Source organism: Anomalospiza imberbis, chromosome 2, assembly GCF_031753505.1.
Source record: "Anomalospiza imberbis isolate Cuckoo-Finch-1a 21T00152 chromosome 2, ASM3175350v1, whole genome shotgun sequence".
Classification (NCBI taxonomy): Eukaryota; Metazoa; Chordata; class Aves; order Passeriformes; family Viduidae; genus Anomalospiza; species Anomalospiza imberbis.
In genome coordinates, this window is record NC_089682.1 from 19000866 (window position 1) to 19019748 (window position 18883).

At 38.4% G+C, this 18883-nt stretch overlaps 1 protein-coding gene across 7 annotated transcripts in view; it reads right to left on the reverse strand.

Annotated features, from left to right (window-relative positions):
• FRMPD4 (FERM and PDZ domain containing 4) overlaps positions 1-18883 on the reverse strand; it is a 297516-nt gene that overhangs the window by 66378 nt on the left and 212255 nt on the right. For 6 of the 7 annotated variants that reach the window (XM_068180064.1, XM_068180066.1, XM_068180063.1 and 3 more), the window contains one exon: positions 315-475. The exons of the other annotated variant lie outside the window; for it this stretch is intronic. In XM_068180064.1, coding sequence (XP_068036165.1) covers positions 315-475 — 161 coding nt within the window. The remainder of the gene's footprint in view (positions 1-314; positions 476-18883) is intronic. 7 annotated transcript variants of the gene reach the window in all.

Sequence of the window (18883 nt, forward strand, 5' to 3'; positions counted from 1 at the left end):
AGGTGACAGCAAAGCAATATAAAGATACCAGGGAGAAGACTTTCTTTCCTTGAATGAAATGGGTTAACTTTTTTCAGGCAAACAATAGTAATGGCTCTAAGCAATAACTCCAAACTGGCTTTTTGCCAATAAATTTATGTAATGTTCAAAAATGAGTGTGAGGAAGGAAACCACTGCGTAAGACAAGGCTAAAAATCATATTTGTGATTACTTTGCCTGTCTGAATATTTCAACAGTTGTCAAATTTGTAGCTGCATTTCATCTTAGTAGGCTAAATCAAAGTTTTTTTCTGGGGTCAGGTGGGGAAAACATACCTGGTGTTACTGAGCGTACAACAACTGGCTTTTCACTACCAGCCACAAACCCAAATCCTAGCACAGGATCCCTCCTCATTTCCACTTTCCGAGGGGCTGGAGGGGTTATTTGGCAGCTCTCTATTCGAGGGTCTTCAAATGTGGCTGATTGTGTCATGTGACTGTGAAAAAAAATAAAAGATGGAAAAAGGAAAAAAATCATTAAAACATGATTTTGTGGCATCTACCTGAGCCAAGCAATTTGTGCAACGATATGAGATGAATATCTGAAACGTTCTCACTAGAGGAACTAAAACACCAACTTAATAATTTTCTATTAGATTTTCTTATGCATTAAGTAATAATGCTGCTGGCAGGTCTCAAATAGTAATCGATATTATCAGGCTTAAAGAGGCCTCTTTTTGACAGCACACATTTAATCATATCCTATATATGAAAGAAAAACAACCTGATAATAAAGCCTTTGTCATCTGTGCTTGAATTCTTCATCCTTCAATTTTTGGAAGGGAAAAATAATAGTAGTGGCCTACTCATAATATAAAACACAACAATTAGAGTCTGCCAGCCTTTTTAAAAAGAGGACACACATTTTAATTTGGGGATCTAGCATGTTAAGCAAGTTTCTGAGCTGAATCGTCTCCTTTCCTAAGGCACCCATAACAGCTCAATATTTGCTATTTGGATAAACTATGTGAAATCACATAAAAATGTTCTAGGGCACAAATAAACAAAGAAGATATCAATAAAATATATTTATGTGGAATTACTAAAATACTTTACTTTCTTCTACGTGTTATGACAAAGCCTATTTATTGTACCTAGAAGAAAAAATTCTTGTGGCTGGAGGGAAAGATCTTGAGTTTTCAAGCAGAAAATAGAAAGGATGAAAGCTATCCAACATCATATATCCATGAAATAGGTAACAGTTTAAAAGCATAAAGATTTTAAATTAACATTAATAAACACTGAAAGGCGGCTGATGCTGTACACAGTCAGAACCAAAACATACTTTGCATTTTTCACCCAATGCCCGGAGTCCACACTGAATCACAGCTACCAATTCCCAGTGCCAGTCAGACAGACAAACTGACCACTCGACTGTCATACCCCAAACACCATTCATTGAACTCATGTGCTTCAGGAAACCAAACTACCACTGCAGGCAACAAGCACTATCTGGTCAGCACAGTACTAAGACAGATTTCAGCTCATGGCATCAACCTATTGCAGAGAGAGATTTATCTGACAGATCTCAGATAATATTTGTTTTAAGTTGCCTGATCAAGAGTTAGTTCTTTTTTACCTTCAAGAGACTGTACGTGTGCGAGCACTGAACTGACTCTAGCTCATGGTAAATATATGCAGTAGACAAATGGAGGAAGCCAAGTCCCAACCCCACCTGCAGAGAGGGCACAGGCTCTGAGAAAGGTAACAACATGTGCCCAGCCTAAGAATTCTGAAATGCACATCAGAGAGGCAGATATCCCTACAGCACTAGGCAGTATCATCCATTGGTGTCCTCATAAGTAATTAACATTATGAAAGTCAAGTATTTGATAATTTTACATATAACATGTTATAACGGGAGGGTAAAGGGACATACCGTGCAACCAGCATTGTTGTTCTCACCACCTGTCCCTTTTCCATCTGTGAGTACAACTCCCTGAAGAACTCCAAACTGGCAGTCCATAAGGAGAAAGGTATCATTCAGAGATCTATTTTCAGCATCAATGACAAGCAAAAACTTCTCTGATCTTTCCCCAACACATACACCTTGGGCATGACATCAGTTTACTTTCTCTCCATGGTCTGCTTCATTACTGACACACAGAAGAGCAGCAAAATCTCAGTAAACTCTCAGTGGGAGTCTATTTCTGTTACTGGATTTTTCTAGGGCTTTTCTTCAAAGAAGCTTTCTATCCCTATGACTAGATTCAGTCTGCCTAAGAGTAACATGCTGTCTTTTTATGCATATGATCAGAAGCAGCAGAAGCTACTTCCTTACAAAAATAAGAGAGCAACAGAATATCTCTGTGCTCTCTTAATATATAGGTAAGGTGGGGTCAGCAAAGAAAGTAATTGTTTTTTTACTAGCTAGAGCATCACATCTGATACTTCATTCTCTTCCTCCTCTTCCTCCTGTTTCTCCAGCTTTTGTCAGTTTATTTTAGATAGCATTCTATTTTGGTTTTCCAATGAACTGTTAGAAAACCCAGATAATTATATGCAGACCCGTTAAGAAATCTATCTTCAAGAACTCCCAGGCACCTCTTCTCCATAAATTTCTATTTATGGTTTGTGTTTCTAGATATTCAAACATTTTTTTTCTTTCTAATGAGACAATATTTGAGGTGTCACTGGTCTAAAAAACGATCTATTTCAACTTGAGAACTTTGTTTTGGTAGAGAAGACAAAACAGCATTTTTCACCTCTCTTAGATGATAGCCCCAAAAAGTTAACTTTCCACAAAGATAATCTATTTAATAATTTTTTCCTAATAGCTGTTTCCATTTTTGTAACTGGGGCTCTACAAGCCCAAAAAGAAAGCGCCTTCTGTCCCAAAGAGAAAACACCATATTTACAAGCAATGTGAAAATACTACTTGAGCCTTTGAAAACTACTTTCCTGTCATTGTACTTACTCTGTCTTCTAGAACCTTTGCAATCTGTTTTAAAAAGGAAAAACCTCAAAACAGCCCCAAAACCCCCTAACAAACAGCAGCACTTCACATTCTAAGAGCAGACAGAGATTTGCTTAAAAGAGCAGCCCTGCTTCTGGATGCTCCAGCCCTTGCCTTGGCTGGTGCTGAGGATTTGCAGCAGCACAGCACCAGTTATTCAAAGCCTAAGCAAGAGGATCAGCGAGGAGCAGTCCATCATGATTCTGAGTGGCGCAGCAGACACTATTGATTTTTAAGGTTATCCACCTTGAAATACATCAAGTAAAAAGACTCTGCAGCTCACGCTTCCACAGCTTGCTGCATCAGATATTCTTGTGCCATTCAGTACGTTGGGGTGTATTTCAAGAGAGTAGCAAGATGTGTAAGTATGATCCCAGAAGAGATTAGATGAATGCTCAAAGCTTTTTGTGAGGGTACATTGACAAACCCGCTTCCTCCTGTGGTAAGTTCATTACTGAGATGCCAGTTGTGATACCACACAGTTCAAGACTAATTTGAATTTTGCATTAATTAGAAGTATTTGATCTCCCTCTCAGCTATGAAAAATATTAACTTCTGCAGAATAACTATGCTACGAGTTCCAAACCAGAATCTAATAAGCTTGGACTCAAAAAAGCCACTTTGGGGAACCCTACCCAGAACATCCCTTACTTACTTACTAAGATCTTATCACACTGTGCAAGATCTTAGAAGAATAACTGCAACATTACAAACTTGCTATATGCTTCAAACACCCTAAAACATGTATTTAGATACATTTAGATACAGCTATTACATCATACCTAAAGATTTACTTTTCTCAAGGAAAAATGGGAGAAAAAGAAAAAGCCTGATATTTTAAATATGAACTGTTCTTTCCACGTACCCAAACTCAAGCTGCCTTTAGATTGCCTTTTCAAAGAGAGACACTTATTTCCTCCTATTTTCAACAGCTGATATTAGTCCCTGCTTTACAAAAGGCCATATTCTCTGATGCACTCATGTTGTCAGCAGTGGGAAACTGCTGCCATATGAAGGAGAATAAGTCTTAGAGAATTTCTTGAACAGATATTTTATATACCAGACTCTTCTGAGAGATAAACTACCAGCTATGGAAAATCATAGCAGAAGTGCATTCATAAGCACTTAATCTCAAAAATTCTCTGTGGCAACTGCTCTAGTCAATATAGAAGGTAGCAGGGGAAATGAGAGAGAAGGCAACTGAGTGTGCATGCACCAACACACAAAGCAGAACAGAGATGCTGCAGGGTGGCATAAAATTCATGTGCACACTTACCCGCAAAGGGGCCTACAGTGAGCAAAGGAGGAAGAAAATTGGGAAAGAAAAACACCTTGGGGAGCACTGATCAGCTGCATCATGGCAGCTAGCACCTGCAAACACATTCAGTAGCCCAGGACATTATGAGGAGCCTAATATAACATTTGCATATCCAAATTCATGCTTGGCTTAGTCAGAAGTGTGGTTTAAGACTGACACTTTGAATCTTCACATAATTAGCTTCAAAATTATTAACTTGGTAATATTTTCCATGGAAAGCTTCCTAGCACTGTCCTTATTTAAAACAGAGGCTGAATAATCCAAGAAATATATAAACAAAGACTGCAGTTGAGAGCTTGGTTTAATAATGCTTACTAGTAATTAAAAGCAAAGTATCTGAGTACAATGCTTTTTTAGCCTTTGCATTTTGATATGTCATTCCCTGACATGTCAGAAGGTTTCTTTTTGACAAAAAATGGAGTTTTCATTTCCACAGAGAAATGCTTAGAGCTCTAACTCTTCTAAGAAACTGAAAACTACGGTGTGAACCCAGCGATCCTGGTATGATAAACATTACTTTAGAAATAAGTAACAAATGCACCAGAACAACTTTAGCTCCATTCTGCAAAGACTTCCAAAAAGAAAGCAGAAAAAGTGATACCTCAAACTAAGTTGAATACAACTGCACACCCACAAACTCTAAAACAACTGTAAACAATTAGCTGTTGCATCATATTTGGACAGAGTGGAGACCTGTCGCTTTCAGGTGTCTCATTGCATATTCCCCCATTACAGTTTGTTTCAATTACTTCACAGGTTAACACCAGCTTGCAATTTTGAGGTGTTTAATCCTTAGCTTTTAAATAGTTACAGTATTTCTGCTGTACAGATTGATTTACGTACAAATAGACTCTTTTTCACTTGAGACACAGCAGGTGTAAACTTAGTCAATAACAAAGAACAGTCTGTGGAAATGTCAAATCACTCACAGACCAATGAGTGGAAGTGGGCAAGGAGGATGGAGATAAGGACTTCTTACCAAAGGTTTAATTCATACATAACAAAATCACTTCAAATTGTTGAGCACTGTTAAAATCCTGTCTCATTAATTTGGAGGAGGTGGAGGATCGGCTTTGTTGATTGTAGTTGTGATTTTCAACAAGATCTGTACAAGTTAAGGACACTGAACAAACTTTCATTTACAATTATCCGAGCCCCTGCCATGAGTCTCTGCCCATCCTGCCCCAAAACTGCCTCTTCATACTCTGTGAACTCTGTAATACTCAGAGTCTTGCGGTCTGCACTCAAAATTTAGCACTAAGTAAAATGGCTTGAGACAGATTTTTGGAAACTGATAACATCATGAGGGTATTCTATATTTTCCTGCTTGATAATCTGGAAAGACTACCAAAATAACAATGACAGTTAAAAGAGAACTGTCATAGAGACAAAGAAATATGCAAATACTCCAGAAAATGAAAAACTGATCTTCATTAATTTAGCTTAACTAGTAGCTAAGTATGAAAAATAATTTCCTTCCTTCCTTTCTTCCTGGAACCTCTCAGTATATCCCAAGTTAATTTATTTTCTCTAAGAAATCCCCCAAGAATTATTAAGAACTAGGACACAAGTGTCAAAATCATGCATCAACTGCCTTTTACTTGAAAATGATAATTCAAGAAAAAAGTGCACAAGTAGTTATTACATTGCTCAGTAAAACTGCTGCTCCTACAGAGAATCTGGTGTCTTGACAAACTCATTTTTGCTCCATTTTGCAGGAAACCAGAGAATCGCTCAAAGCTCTAAAATTTTTTTAGACATATTCAACAGACAAAAATTTTATTTTTGGTGTTTAAAAAAGGAGTCAACTTTTAACACTTCAAGAAAACATTCTCTGTATTTTCACTGGTTTTTGTGCAGCTGTATATATCAAGAATTCAGTATCACAGCCACAAAATCCAACTGGGGCTATTTATCAGATGTTTTTGTTTCTTTCTTTCTAGGACTACTTTTTCTTGCCCCAGTGTCAATTTTTTTTTTTTTTAAGCTTCTTGAACAGTTAAATCCTCCAAAGTCAGGTCATTTTATAACACCCTAGAAAATGTTTGGCATATGCCATCTGGATGAACATATGGTATAAATGTAATTAGAAAGAAAAAAGTTTGCTGGTTTCAGAAGAAGCTGGTGACAGCTTTTTTGATAAAATTGGATACAGGGAAATCTGACACGTAAAAAAAATTCAAAATCCACTCTTCCACTGTTGGGCATGATCTGCAATCTAAAGCAATGCAAAGTGAATCAAAATTGCACTGAATAAAACTGACATGAATGCAAATTCAGAGGGCTAAAAGGATTTATACTCAACTTTAGTCAGGCACTGGGAAAACACACTGAAAATATAATTCACTATGACAATTAGGACTCATATTATTACATGTGTAAAATGTGAATACTTCTGCATTATGCCTTATTCTATATAGGAATGCCATATATTGGGAAGAAAAAAAAAACAACTTCTATAGTTAAACCCCACAAAGACATAGTAATAAGTGTCAAGCCCCAACTGCCAACTAGCAGTTGCTTGCTTTGAGTATTGTATCTACAGATTGCTAGAGAAATTATCCTTTAATACTATTCTTCTCTCAGGATAGCCACAAATATTTCAAAAGCTCTGTTCATGATGAACATTGGATTTCCTGTCTCTTGTATTGGGACGGGACTTTACAGGCACATACCAAATAGCAGAAATTGAACAGAAACATTTCAGTGAAAATTGGTGGAGAAAGGGCCACCCAAATGATGGAATTGCCTCCTCTGGAAGTTGAGCATGATGCCAGCCTCTGTCTGACTCTCTGCCCAAAATACACAGCCAACATGGGTGTGCCAATGACAAGTAAGTCTGAACTGCAGCCATGCATATGCGGCACGTAATGCATACGGACAGTCCACCCCTATGCTCCTATGCTCAGTTATGCTCCTACACACTGCTGAGTGGCACTTCTGCACTCAGTTTCAGTTTGCCCCCAGCAAACTTTTTCTACTTGGGTGACACCAGGTTCAGCAGAAATACTCTTGGTTTCAAAGTCTGTCATTGAACAGAGATTCAGGGGCCGATTCTTGAGCAGGATTTCATAGCCAAAGGAAGCTCACAAAATACTCATATGTACAAGACTGCATGCATGAAACTATGGATGAACTGCCTCCCACAAGAAATTCCATGGCAAGTCCTGGGCTGGAGCTGTGCAGACACAGGGTAATCCAAAATGTGGGACAGAGCAAGACAGCATAAATAGCAAATGGCTAACATTGGCTGGTTTGGCCACCAATTGGTCCTTGCCTTTTCCTGGAAAAGAGATTTATGATGCCACAATGTCACTGGTATTTCCTTCCTGAAAGGAGCCCTTTTACAGGTCAAGTCTTGCATATGCAGCATGGGCTGGGTGTTTGGCTACCTGCCTGGCTCAGTGCCTTCAAGAAGGAAACTGTGCAAGATGCTTCTGCTAGAAATCAGAATTACTGGCTTTCCTCCACAGCAGGAACTTCTTACAAAAGTTAGGATTTGAAGTACATCTAGGTTTTATCCTGACATAAAGCATTTTTCTTAAAGTGTTCTGAGTTACTCTGTTTAGGACAGTGAACTACTTTAAGGCCCTTAAAATGATCTGAAATGTAGCTTTTCATTATCCTCTCCACATGCATCAATAAACCCTGTTGCAAGTACAGACATAGAAAAGGGGAAAAAAAATCCAACCTGCAAATACGCAATAAATCCATTTGGGCTGAAAGTGTCCTCTGGAAAATAGAACAAACAACTCCTATTCATCCTGCTTTAGAGATTTCACACTAGCCCCATCAAGAGCAATCTCTTAGCCCTGCCTGGCCCAAGTCTGCAACAAACAGCAGAGACCTGTGCTAAGGGCTGCCAGCATTTCCCATCCGGCAAGAAAAAGGAGCTGCCATCTCCAACTCAACATGGACAGTTTGTCCAACTGAAATGTTATAAAAAGAACAAGGGAGGAGAAGCAGCATGGAAATTGCTTTTAAGGTGCTGATTAGATTAGGAAAGCTACTAACTAAAAAAATCTAGTCTGGTGCAATGCTGGAAGCTTGCTCCATCATATGTCACTCTCTGTAAACACTAAGTGTGGGTAACCTGATGACGGGGTAAGAAGACAGAATGCAGATTTAACGTGCCCGTTGTAACCCCCTGGTAGAGCTGGGCTTAGCATGAACAAACAGCTGAAACACTGAAGCCCCTGCCTTAACAGTTCTGTACCTGCATAACTCTTTGGAACTCAGTACTGTTATGAGCATATGGAGATAAGCAATTACAGCAGAAGCAAAACCCATTTGTTAATCCTTTGAACTTAATCTTCCTCATTCCTTCAGCGACTGAATGGATGAGCAGGTCACAGAAAGGGTTCCGAATTATCTACTCATCTTCTTCCTTTTTAGTTACAGTGGAGGGCTCCTGAACCAAAACTTGTCCTTCTGATGACACCATGTCGACCCAGCATTCCACCAATTGCCTCTTGGGCATAGTGCAACCTTTCTCAGGGGAAATCAAGCATCAGCTGGCAGTGTTAAAACAGGTGAAACACCAGCAAATGGGTTAGTTGATAAGCAGTGGGTACTGAATATTGCAGCTGCTTAGTATATCGACAACCAAGTATTTAAATACTCAGGGATATAAACCCTGAGTTTATATCACCCTGGTCAGTACAGCTCTCTGCACTCAGAAGCAGGCTGCACCTGCTTCTGTATGTTCACTTCAGGAAAGGGCAACACAGCAACCCAGTTAGAAACATTGAGTTTGTTCAAGTTCAGGGTAACACAGAGGAGCAATCTGTACATCAGTACAACAAGCTGTCTCCAGTTTCCCATGCTGGGTATGAATTCTCTTCACTGAAAATTCCAGCACAGGAAAGATTAGGAAATTGCTTTTATAAAGATGTCCAACTCCCACACTGATACAATGACTGCAAGAAAAACCTTTAATTCTCCAGCTACCAGACAGAAAGGGATTTGCAAGCAACCAAGGGGAATAGAATGAATCTAAAAGATTTTCATAACAACTTGTGAAAGTCCCAAAATCAAGCCTTCATGATCTGCAACAAAGTCTTCACAGTTAGTCTTCAAAACAATTCTTCTAGTTCTGTAATTCTGGAGAAGGCCTTCAGGACAGAGAGGAAACAAAGAAACCATCTCTTTCTCCTTTCTTTTAACAAATACAAATAGAGAGGATTACTCTTCTTGACTGCTGATTTGGGAGCATGCCATTATGACTCTTCAGCGAATGCAAAATGAAAAAGAGAACTTAATTGAAATAAGCTAGAATGACAGATTGCACTGATGGGATGTGAGGCTGACAGATAGAGCTGTCGTGCAAAAATTAAGCATAGGATTTTGAAAGGAGAAAAAAATCAGGTGTGCTTGATCTTTGGATTTTTTTCCAAATTATTTTTCTGGACTTACTTTTTCATTCCAAAGTAAGCAGCTAACCTTTCTAAGTGAGAACACTTCTAGTAACCACAGGATATTTTATATATCTTAGAAATAGGAGTGCTGCAGATCATACTGCAGCTTCATTATATCAAAGAAGCTTTTGCTAAAGCCTGCAGGTAATTTCTATTTACCTACTTACCTATGAGAGAAGCTGACCAACTGCCAATCCATTGTGTTTGATAGTATCTACATAAATATTGTTAAAGACACTATGTATGGTAACAATGCACAAGAATCATTACCCCCTTCAATTTGTAACTGCCAGCAAGCTTCCTCAAGAGGTGAAGGAGTTAAAAACTAATATACAACATTTCAAAAAAGATGCATTGGAGTTAAACTAGAGTGACAGCTGCTCTAGGGAAGCCTATTCGGTTAGAAAACCCTTACTTACAGGTGAAGAAAAAGGTCAAACAAAAGTGTCATGTACAGTAACCTTGACACAAAAAAATAAATTATGATGGAAGTTGCAACCAGGCTGATCAACACATCAGATCTCCCTGTGTATCTCAAGGAGACCCAATTCTCTGTAAACAGTGAAATCTCTTAGTAAGGCAAGCAGTTAATTCCAAACTAGAACAATCCGCACTTTGGAGTTCAGAACAATTCTACAGATGGTTTGCTTTCTGTTTAAGCCACAGACATGTCACTCTCCTCTGACATCTAAAGCTGACAAACTCTGCAAAGCCCCATCTCATGAAAAACTTAATTAAAGGCCTTCAACGTTTCATAACCGAGAAAGTACATAAAACACTTTGGAATGTTGGGGTTTTTTAAGGAAAAACAACACTAGTGCAAATCTGACATTAAATACAATGATGAAACAATAACTTTAAAGACTTGGACTTTTAAAAAAACAAATACAACTAAAATGAAATTTTGGTCATTAATACTGCACACCTGTAGTGCACATTTTCAGCCTGGAAACTGTCATGTCTCTTTTTGTACATAGACAGGTCAGACTAACAAAACAGGCCAAACTTGAAGAAAATAAGCCATAACTAACATTCTGAAATATATTAATTTCCTACTTATCTTATGAAACCTAAGAACAAGGATAGATCTGAGCCATTGGCAGTAAATGTAAATCACTTTATCTTGTAAGTGTAGGTCTGCTTAGGATTGGGCTGATCTGGGTTCAGGACTACATGGAAAGAGTGATAGTTGTCAGCCATACAAAACCAAGGGCTTTGGTTTTTTGGCTTTGTTTTCTTTTTTTTTTTTTAGCAAAATCACCACAAAACTAAAATAAGTGCTGAAGTACACACTTATTTAAACATCATTCTTGATGTGATCTGATTATCTGTCTGTAGCTAAATTTAGACCAATACTATCCCCCATTAAGTTTAGTCCATACCATGAGGATAAATTAATTTTGTAGGAAACATTCCAGTGATGAAGTTCCAAATTTACTATGTAAATTACTTCCACTCCATAGGGCATCTCATAAAACAGTGTTTTTCTGATTAGAGAACGCTTCCTGGCCCAAAGCCCCTTAATTTTCAAAGAGCATCATTGGCCTTTAAAACATAGGGTAGAATTTAAGTGGCATGGCACAGCACATGGGAAGAAGAAAAAAAAAAAAAAAAAAGGAGGGAAACATCTGACTAATTATACCAGTAAAACCTCAACTCCTTAGAAAATATACTGTGGCCTCATTTTAGCGAACTTTGGTTTTAAATGCCTGCCATAAAAGTAAAAGAGCATTTCCACCAAGGAATGTGAAGCCAAGCCAAACCAAACTGTCTGAGTTCAGAGAAGGTTAGTGGAACTCATCAAGCGTCTGGAACACAAGCCTTATGAAGAATGGCTGAGGGAGCTGGGAGTGTTTAGTCTGGAGAAGGCTCAGAGGAGACCTTGTCATTCCCTACAACCACCTGAAAGGAGGTTTTAATCACTTGGGGATTGGTCTCTTCCAAGTAACAAGCAGTAGAACAAGAGGAAATGGCATCAAGTTGTGTCAGATGAGATTTAGATTGGATATTTGAAAAATTTCTTAAGCAAAAGGTTTGTCAAGGATTGGAATAGGCTGCCCAGGGAACCAACTCCGGAGGTATTTAAAAGATGTGTAAAAGTGGGGACATGGTTTAGTGGTGAACTTGGCAGTGCTGGGTTAATTGTTGGACTTGATGATCTTTGAGATCTTCTCCAAATTTAATGATTCTATGATTCTCTTCTACATACAATATCTTTGCTGACAGATCAAGGAATTATGCACATCTTGGTCACATCACAGGCTAAAAGTGAAACTAGCAAATAAATTTCTGGACATTTAGTAGACCAATTCTTAATAGAATAAGAAGCCAGTCTATGTAGGAAGCACAAATTCCTCAAAAGCAAAACAGCCCTTCCCATCATTAATTACTCAACAACCAACATTATATTTTTCAAATCACAGAGAGTCTAGTCTATAAATGGAACACACTTTCATAATATAATAATATAGAATTTTTATTTTAAAAAGTATGCAAATCAAATTGTTTTTTCCCAAATCAAGAACTCAGAAAGATTAATTAGAGAAGTTTTACTGATTTCTGACAAGTTTAACTTCAAAAACTACATAATTCAGATTTGGAGCTAGGACAGAAAAAAATCTGTCATATCAGGAAATTAAATTACTCTCTGAATTCTGTTTTGAAACACGAGTCATACATATTCACAATTGATTTAAAACAACTGGAATAAAAACAAAGCAAATTTTATATTTTCTATAATAATTAAAAGATCTGGCAAGAGAAAACAGCAAGTCTTCTTCAGCGATGGATAATTAACCTACTCACTGTTCTGTCAAAATCAACTACTCTACTACTTATGTACATAAACATAAGGAATAGATTTGGAAAAGTTTTAACATTTTAAATCAAATTCATATCCTTGTAGAACACAGTTACTTATTTTCTATTGTGTAAAGAATGAGATCAAGTAAAGCATGAGCAATTCAGGGGATCTTATGTCTGTCCATTATAGTTTTGCTATAAATGAAATAGTAGGAACAAAATAATGTGTTTCAAAGAAGTCTCATTTAAACTTCTGCATCCATATTCTGTAGAGTTATATAGATTACTCTTTTGCCAGTCGTAGGTCCTGTATTTCTACCTCCCAGTTACGGCCTGATCCAAACACATTAAGCTTTAAAAAAAAAAACAACAAAACAAACCAGAAAAAAACTTGCAGCTACAGAAAAAATAGAAAATGTTTTGCAACAAATCTTTCTGTTACACCACTTCAATTAAACTTCTCTTCTTCTGGTCTCCTAAGACAGAAGGATAGGAAAATTAAACCACTTTTAAAATAAACCTGAATTTTTTTTCTTTAGAAAATAGGTAGATGCATGGCAACAATTTAGAATACTCAGGTATGAAAGAAGAATCCCATCCTCACTAGCACAATCTTGGGGGAAAAAAAACCAGCAGCCAAAATCCAGCTAAACGCCAGGCCACATACACATTCTTTAAAGTGTGAAGATGGGAGAGGAAAAAAAGCCCAAGGAACATGAACACACCAAGTCCAGGGTGACTTTTTTCATAGTTGAACCATGAAACAGAAGGAGAAATGGGAAGGAGAGTTGGTAGAGATGACATCAGAGGACAAGCCACTCATCAGCAACTTCTCTATTCCTCTTAAGTGTATATAGTGTGGGAAAAGAGTTGCTACTGCCAACACAAAATTCACAGTCAAACTTCTGGACTGCTGGGAACACTCGATGTTATACCTGTGACATTATCAGTGCAGGAAAAATTACAAGGAAAACTGTCTAGAAGCCTCCATAACTTCCATATCTTACTTCCAGCTTCCTTCCAGAGACCGAAAAAGAAACCCAACTTGTTTTTTTTCCTACCAGGATGCTTTCTTACAGATTAGCTCAAACATCAATCAGTATTTCATTCCTCCCTGAATCCAGAGGCAGCCTGACATATGGTAACATCTAGGTAAAACTCAGCCCAGGCGAGACAAAAGTCTTTGTGGGAAATAGAAAAACATTAGGAAGCCTTGGCAACATTATCATCTCACCATCCGTCAAACTCTGCACTGCCATCCTCAGTCTACTCCATCAGCCTGCATTCCCTGTTCTTCTTCTGGCCATACTGAAAGGACATTATTACCCTGTAAAATCCAGGTGAGGCACTGGTAACCTACAGTAATGAGACCAAAGCAACTTCTGTTTTAAAGGGGTATAATTACTCCAGCACACACAAGCCCAGTTAAAGCCACTTTGTAGGGATCACAGAGTATGGACACCAGTATCCTATTTTCCCAGTTTCAGTGACAATGCCGCTTGGGAAATCTTCTATAGTGGAGCTTAGATCCTTAGAGGAAAAGCCATCACTAATCCAACCCTGAAGCTGTGTACACATTGCCAGATGAAATAAAACATGAGCATGAACTGAATGTTTTCTACAAGAACAAAACCTGTCTCTTCCTCTTAGATCTCCTTGTAGCTGTAACTAAGGGCAAATAGAAGACTGGATTTTCATCTGAGTTTTGCATAGCTCTTGTAAACTTGAGGCTGCAATGCAGCTTCCATATCGAACAGCTGGGAATAAACCTGCATTTATGTGCTGTTAGGGTCAAATCAATCCCTTAGACTGAAACAATATGGCACAGTCTGTCTGGAAAAAAATCTCCAGAAAATATCCAGATCCTCTGCTGCAGTGTGTCTTCCTTTGCATTTGTTTATGCTTTCCTTTACGGACCTTCAGTCAAGACTACACTTGAAGTGTAATCCTTAGGAGAAATTTAAATCAGTTATAGTGGAAGTATTTAATTTGCTCCCTAAATAACAATTCAGATTCTCTTTTAGTGAAAGTTGCAGGGGCAGGGAGAGGAAAAAAAAAAAAAAGAAGCTTGGAATAATTAATCCCTTCTATCAGTTGGAAGACTGCTATAATAGTTTGACCAGGCTCCTGGAGTTATAAAATATGGAGCATTTGGGATTCAAAGCAGACAACTCTCTGCAGCAAAATTAGCAATTCATCTCCATTCTTCTGTATATAAATGAGCAAACAAGTTACAGCCAAAGTGTCTGCCTGCATAGTCTGCTTAGTAATTCTGAATGCAGGACTTTCCAGTGCACAGACACCCGGAATTAATGTTGAAAATACCCTGGCAGTCAGTTATTACTACTGATAAATATTAAATTGGATGGGAGACTGTACTATAAAAACTGAAACTAGAGAAATTAAATAGCTGTGTTTTTTAGCCAGAAAGACATGTCCTCTAAAAGATAAAAAAGAGAATTCTTCAGTAGGTATATATATGCTAATGATTGATGAGAAGAAACTTCAAAGCAGATGAGTCTACAAAGAGGGAGATCTATCATATAAATCTTAATTCATTAATAAAGATTGTCTTGTATAATTGTATCCTACGAATGATGCTGTTGGCACAAAACAACATGGACAGTGTTTACTAAATATGGTAAAGTGCAGTCCTACATTCAATAGAACTCTTTAAAAAAAGTAGTGTTTGGGGGGTTTTGCATGTTAATATTTTGTAAGTACATTATGTGCTTGGATCAGAAGGCAACAAGGCTGGATGCAGTACGTTGTCCTTCCTAATTTTGCACTAACCTCTGAAAGCTCAGCTTTGGTACAAGTATGCTAAGCAGTGCAGTATATGTTTCTGTGCCAAAAAAGTGAAATCATGGACAAATTACCTGATTTCAGGAAAGAAAATTACCTCCATCCCAAGCTATTTATAGAGAAGACTTACTTCATGCTATCAACGAAGGCCATAAACAGCAAATAAAGACTCAACATGCTGCTCGCATGATCACCTGCTCCATTCAAACTTTCACACCCCTCCACTGTGCCATGATCAGAGGGACAATGGTCCTGCAGGAAGGAATGAACTCATGCTGATGAGCTCAGAGCACCACTCCAATGTTTGAATTCAGCTGTGCAGGGGATGATGAGGCAGGCAGCTGCCTTTACCAGTCGGAGGGCCTACGTAAGGCACACATTGCATTCAGACTCAAGTCTCAGTTCACATTACACAATGTTTTCCAAACCTGAGCAGTAAGTCAGGGATTTGGTATCCTCGGCTCTAGCAGCAAGCTCTCAGAGTCTTTTCAAATTAGGGCTGAGATCTTACTGACTGGGAGCTGGGTCTCCAAGCTGTGGGGAGGCACATACACTAAGGAGACACTATAAGTCAAGCATTTTTGATTAGCCTGGGTCTTTTACTAGTGGAAACTTCTAAAATTATTTCCGTGTCTATCTGGATATAGTCCAGCAAATCAGGTCCAGCCAGCTCCAGAAGCAAAGCTCAGTTCAGCATCAATGGTAACACCAGAAACACACTCCCCAGCATGTGCCTGGTCCCTGAGCAGCTACACAGGAAACAAGACCCCAGGTCCAACAGCATGCCTGGGGAGCACTTCTGGAGAGGGCTCAGTTCCTTATGATCTTAATAGATGCTGTAAAAAGGATGACATAACAGGTTCAGGCATACTGGAAGGCATGCTGCTTTTCAGCAAGGCTGGATGGGCAATGCCTATTTATTTAGGCAGCAATTATATTTTTGTAAGAATGGCAGTAAAGGAATGCTTATAGGAATAAAAAAAATACTTTGAGTCCCAGTTTGCCTAATAGCAAGTTATTAGAGTAGCTTATGTAGCTGAGAAAAAAAGCAAGCTTTTAACCAGAAGGTCTTGTTGCCCAAAAGCATGGGTTTGGTTTTTATTGGTTTGTTTTTTTTTCCCAAACTATCTTTGTCATCCCAGTGTAAGGTACTATCTCTGCTAAAAAACACTGCCTCAGTTCTATTTCTAGATCCATCACAGTTACAAAAACACTACCAGCACAAATTTATTCACTGTTCTCAGGGAGGGCTTTTCTGACTCTGTTTTTAATGTACTTCACAGTGGATAATATACTGAGTATAGGCTTATTTACCATACCTCATCTTAGACCAGATTAAATTCAACCATATATATCAGAAAATATCAGTTTGAAAATACTGCTTAGCTGCTCTACTCAGTAAGTCAGCTACAGATCACGATAAATCACACATGGAAAGTAGATGAAGTTTCCTATGCACCACTCTGAAGCTTCCAGACAGATGAAGATTCTGCACTTTTTTGCTTTGCAGCCTAGGGTGCTATCAATGCTTTGGTGACTTCACATATAAAAAGTCTAAAATGCCACAACCTTGTTCACAACAATCAGACAGACACATTTTGTATCTCCTTCTTAAAAAAAACTGAGAGGTAATCAGAAGGCATTTTCTGCCTCAATGACAAGGACTAGCTTCCATGGAAAAGTCCTGCTATCTTGCTTGTTTATCAAAAATGTGGTATAACTAACTAATAGTGAGGCTAAATACAGAGTCAACATGTGCTTGCATATCTCAAAGGAATTTCTAAGAGCTTCTGTAAAGGAATAATTCATTATAACAATAAGGTGCCAAACAAGATACAGTGGCACATAAATCAAGCTTGGGAACAAACCCATCCGCTGACTCTCCCCGCCATTCAGATGATCAATCTCTGCTTAAAGCATACCTGCTCCTGTCAGCACTGCAGCTCTTACCTGCCAAAGCCTGCCATTGACTGGCATTGCCTTTGCTGATGGCCACAGTGCCTGTGGGCTGCCATGAAATTTTTAACCAATGCAAAGCCTAAAGCAGCTTGGTAATAATATAACACTTCATACATTTTGTAAGATTCAATGACAACATAGTGCACCTTTTCAAGTTTACACAGCATGCCTTTAAAGTATCTTTTACCAAGCCTCAAAGAGAAATAATTCCTTTAACATGGGTTCTCTAGGAAAAAGAAATACTTCTTGGCAAAAAATAACTTCTGCCAGCTGGATAACTGACAAAAATGGATATTCATGTTCAGTGAAAAATAAAAATGGAGCTTTACTAAGATAGAAGTGTTCTCCAAGCACATTCTTATTTATCATTTCCCAGGTACTTCTCAAGAGATAACTGATTTTGCTCTGCAAATGGACTAGAAGATTCCCAGTATCCCCAAACTCCCTAATATGTATTTCCCAGTAATATACAAGCACTATTAGCCTAGAACATTTCTGTCTCCCTAGTAGTACCAATAAATTAATTATGCCAGAAGCTGCTCACTGGCTCTGAGAGTAAATGGCACAGAACAGCCTGTGCCAACATTATTACTGCACTGTACTTCTCATTATAGTTATCCTCTTAAACTCCAGAACAGAAGGTATGATGTCCAAAAAGTCTTGTGGGGATTACAAGACCCCTACAGCCTATACTAAATCCCAATCTATCATCACAGTTTATTTGGAAAGTCTTCAGGAAAGGCACATGCATGAGGATGTCAAGGATCATTCTAATCATTCAGCTGATGGCCCCATCAAATTCTTGTCCCTGAAAAAAAAAAAAATCATACAGTACTGCTTAATTTACAAAGGCTTCTATCTCCATGATGTCTAAAACAATATGATCTTTTTGAGAAAGTCTGTAGCTGATTTAGTGCAAATTAAATGATAACAGCAATAAAAATTGTGATAATAGAAGTTTTGGAGTGTAAATTGTCTTGTGTCTCATTCTACTCACATTAATAGAAGTATCATGTCTAGAAAGATTCATAAACATGGCCCTTTAAATACACCTAACAACAATCAACCAGCTTCTGGTCAAAAGGCAAACATTCTTTAAGCACAGCTTCTGCACAGGAAGCACCAAGAATCTACTAACAGATTGCTGGAAGATGAGGTGGTGTATCAGGGGATCTATGGAGTCACAGAGCAATTGAAGCCAGAAATGACCTTTTAAGATTGTCTAGTCCAGACCCTTCTCAAGCAGGGACACTTAAAGCTGGTTGTCCAGAAATGTGTCCAGATGGATTCTGAGCACCTCTGACAATGAAGGCTCCACAACCTCTCTGGGGAAGTGGATTCCAGATGCAGCCACACCAATGCTGAGCAAGGTAGAAAATCACCTTCCTTGACCTGCTAGCAATGGACTTCCTAATGTAGCCCAGAATGTTTGTTGGCTGCCACTGTCCCGAGAGTGCATTCCTAGTTTATGGTCAGCAGAAAAAATCTTCTGCTAAGCAGTTTTCCAGCTAGTCAGGCCCAAGCCTATATTCATGCATGGTGTTGTTCCTCCACCAGTGCAGGACCTTGCATCTCCCCCTCTTGAACT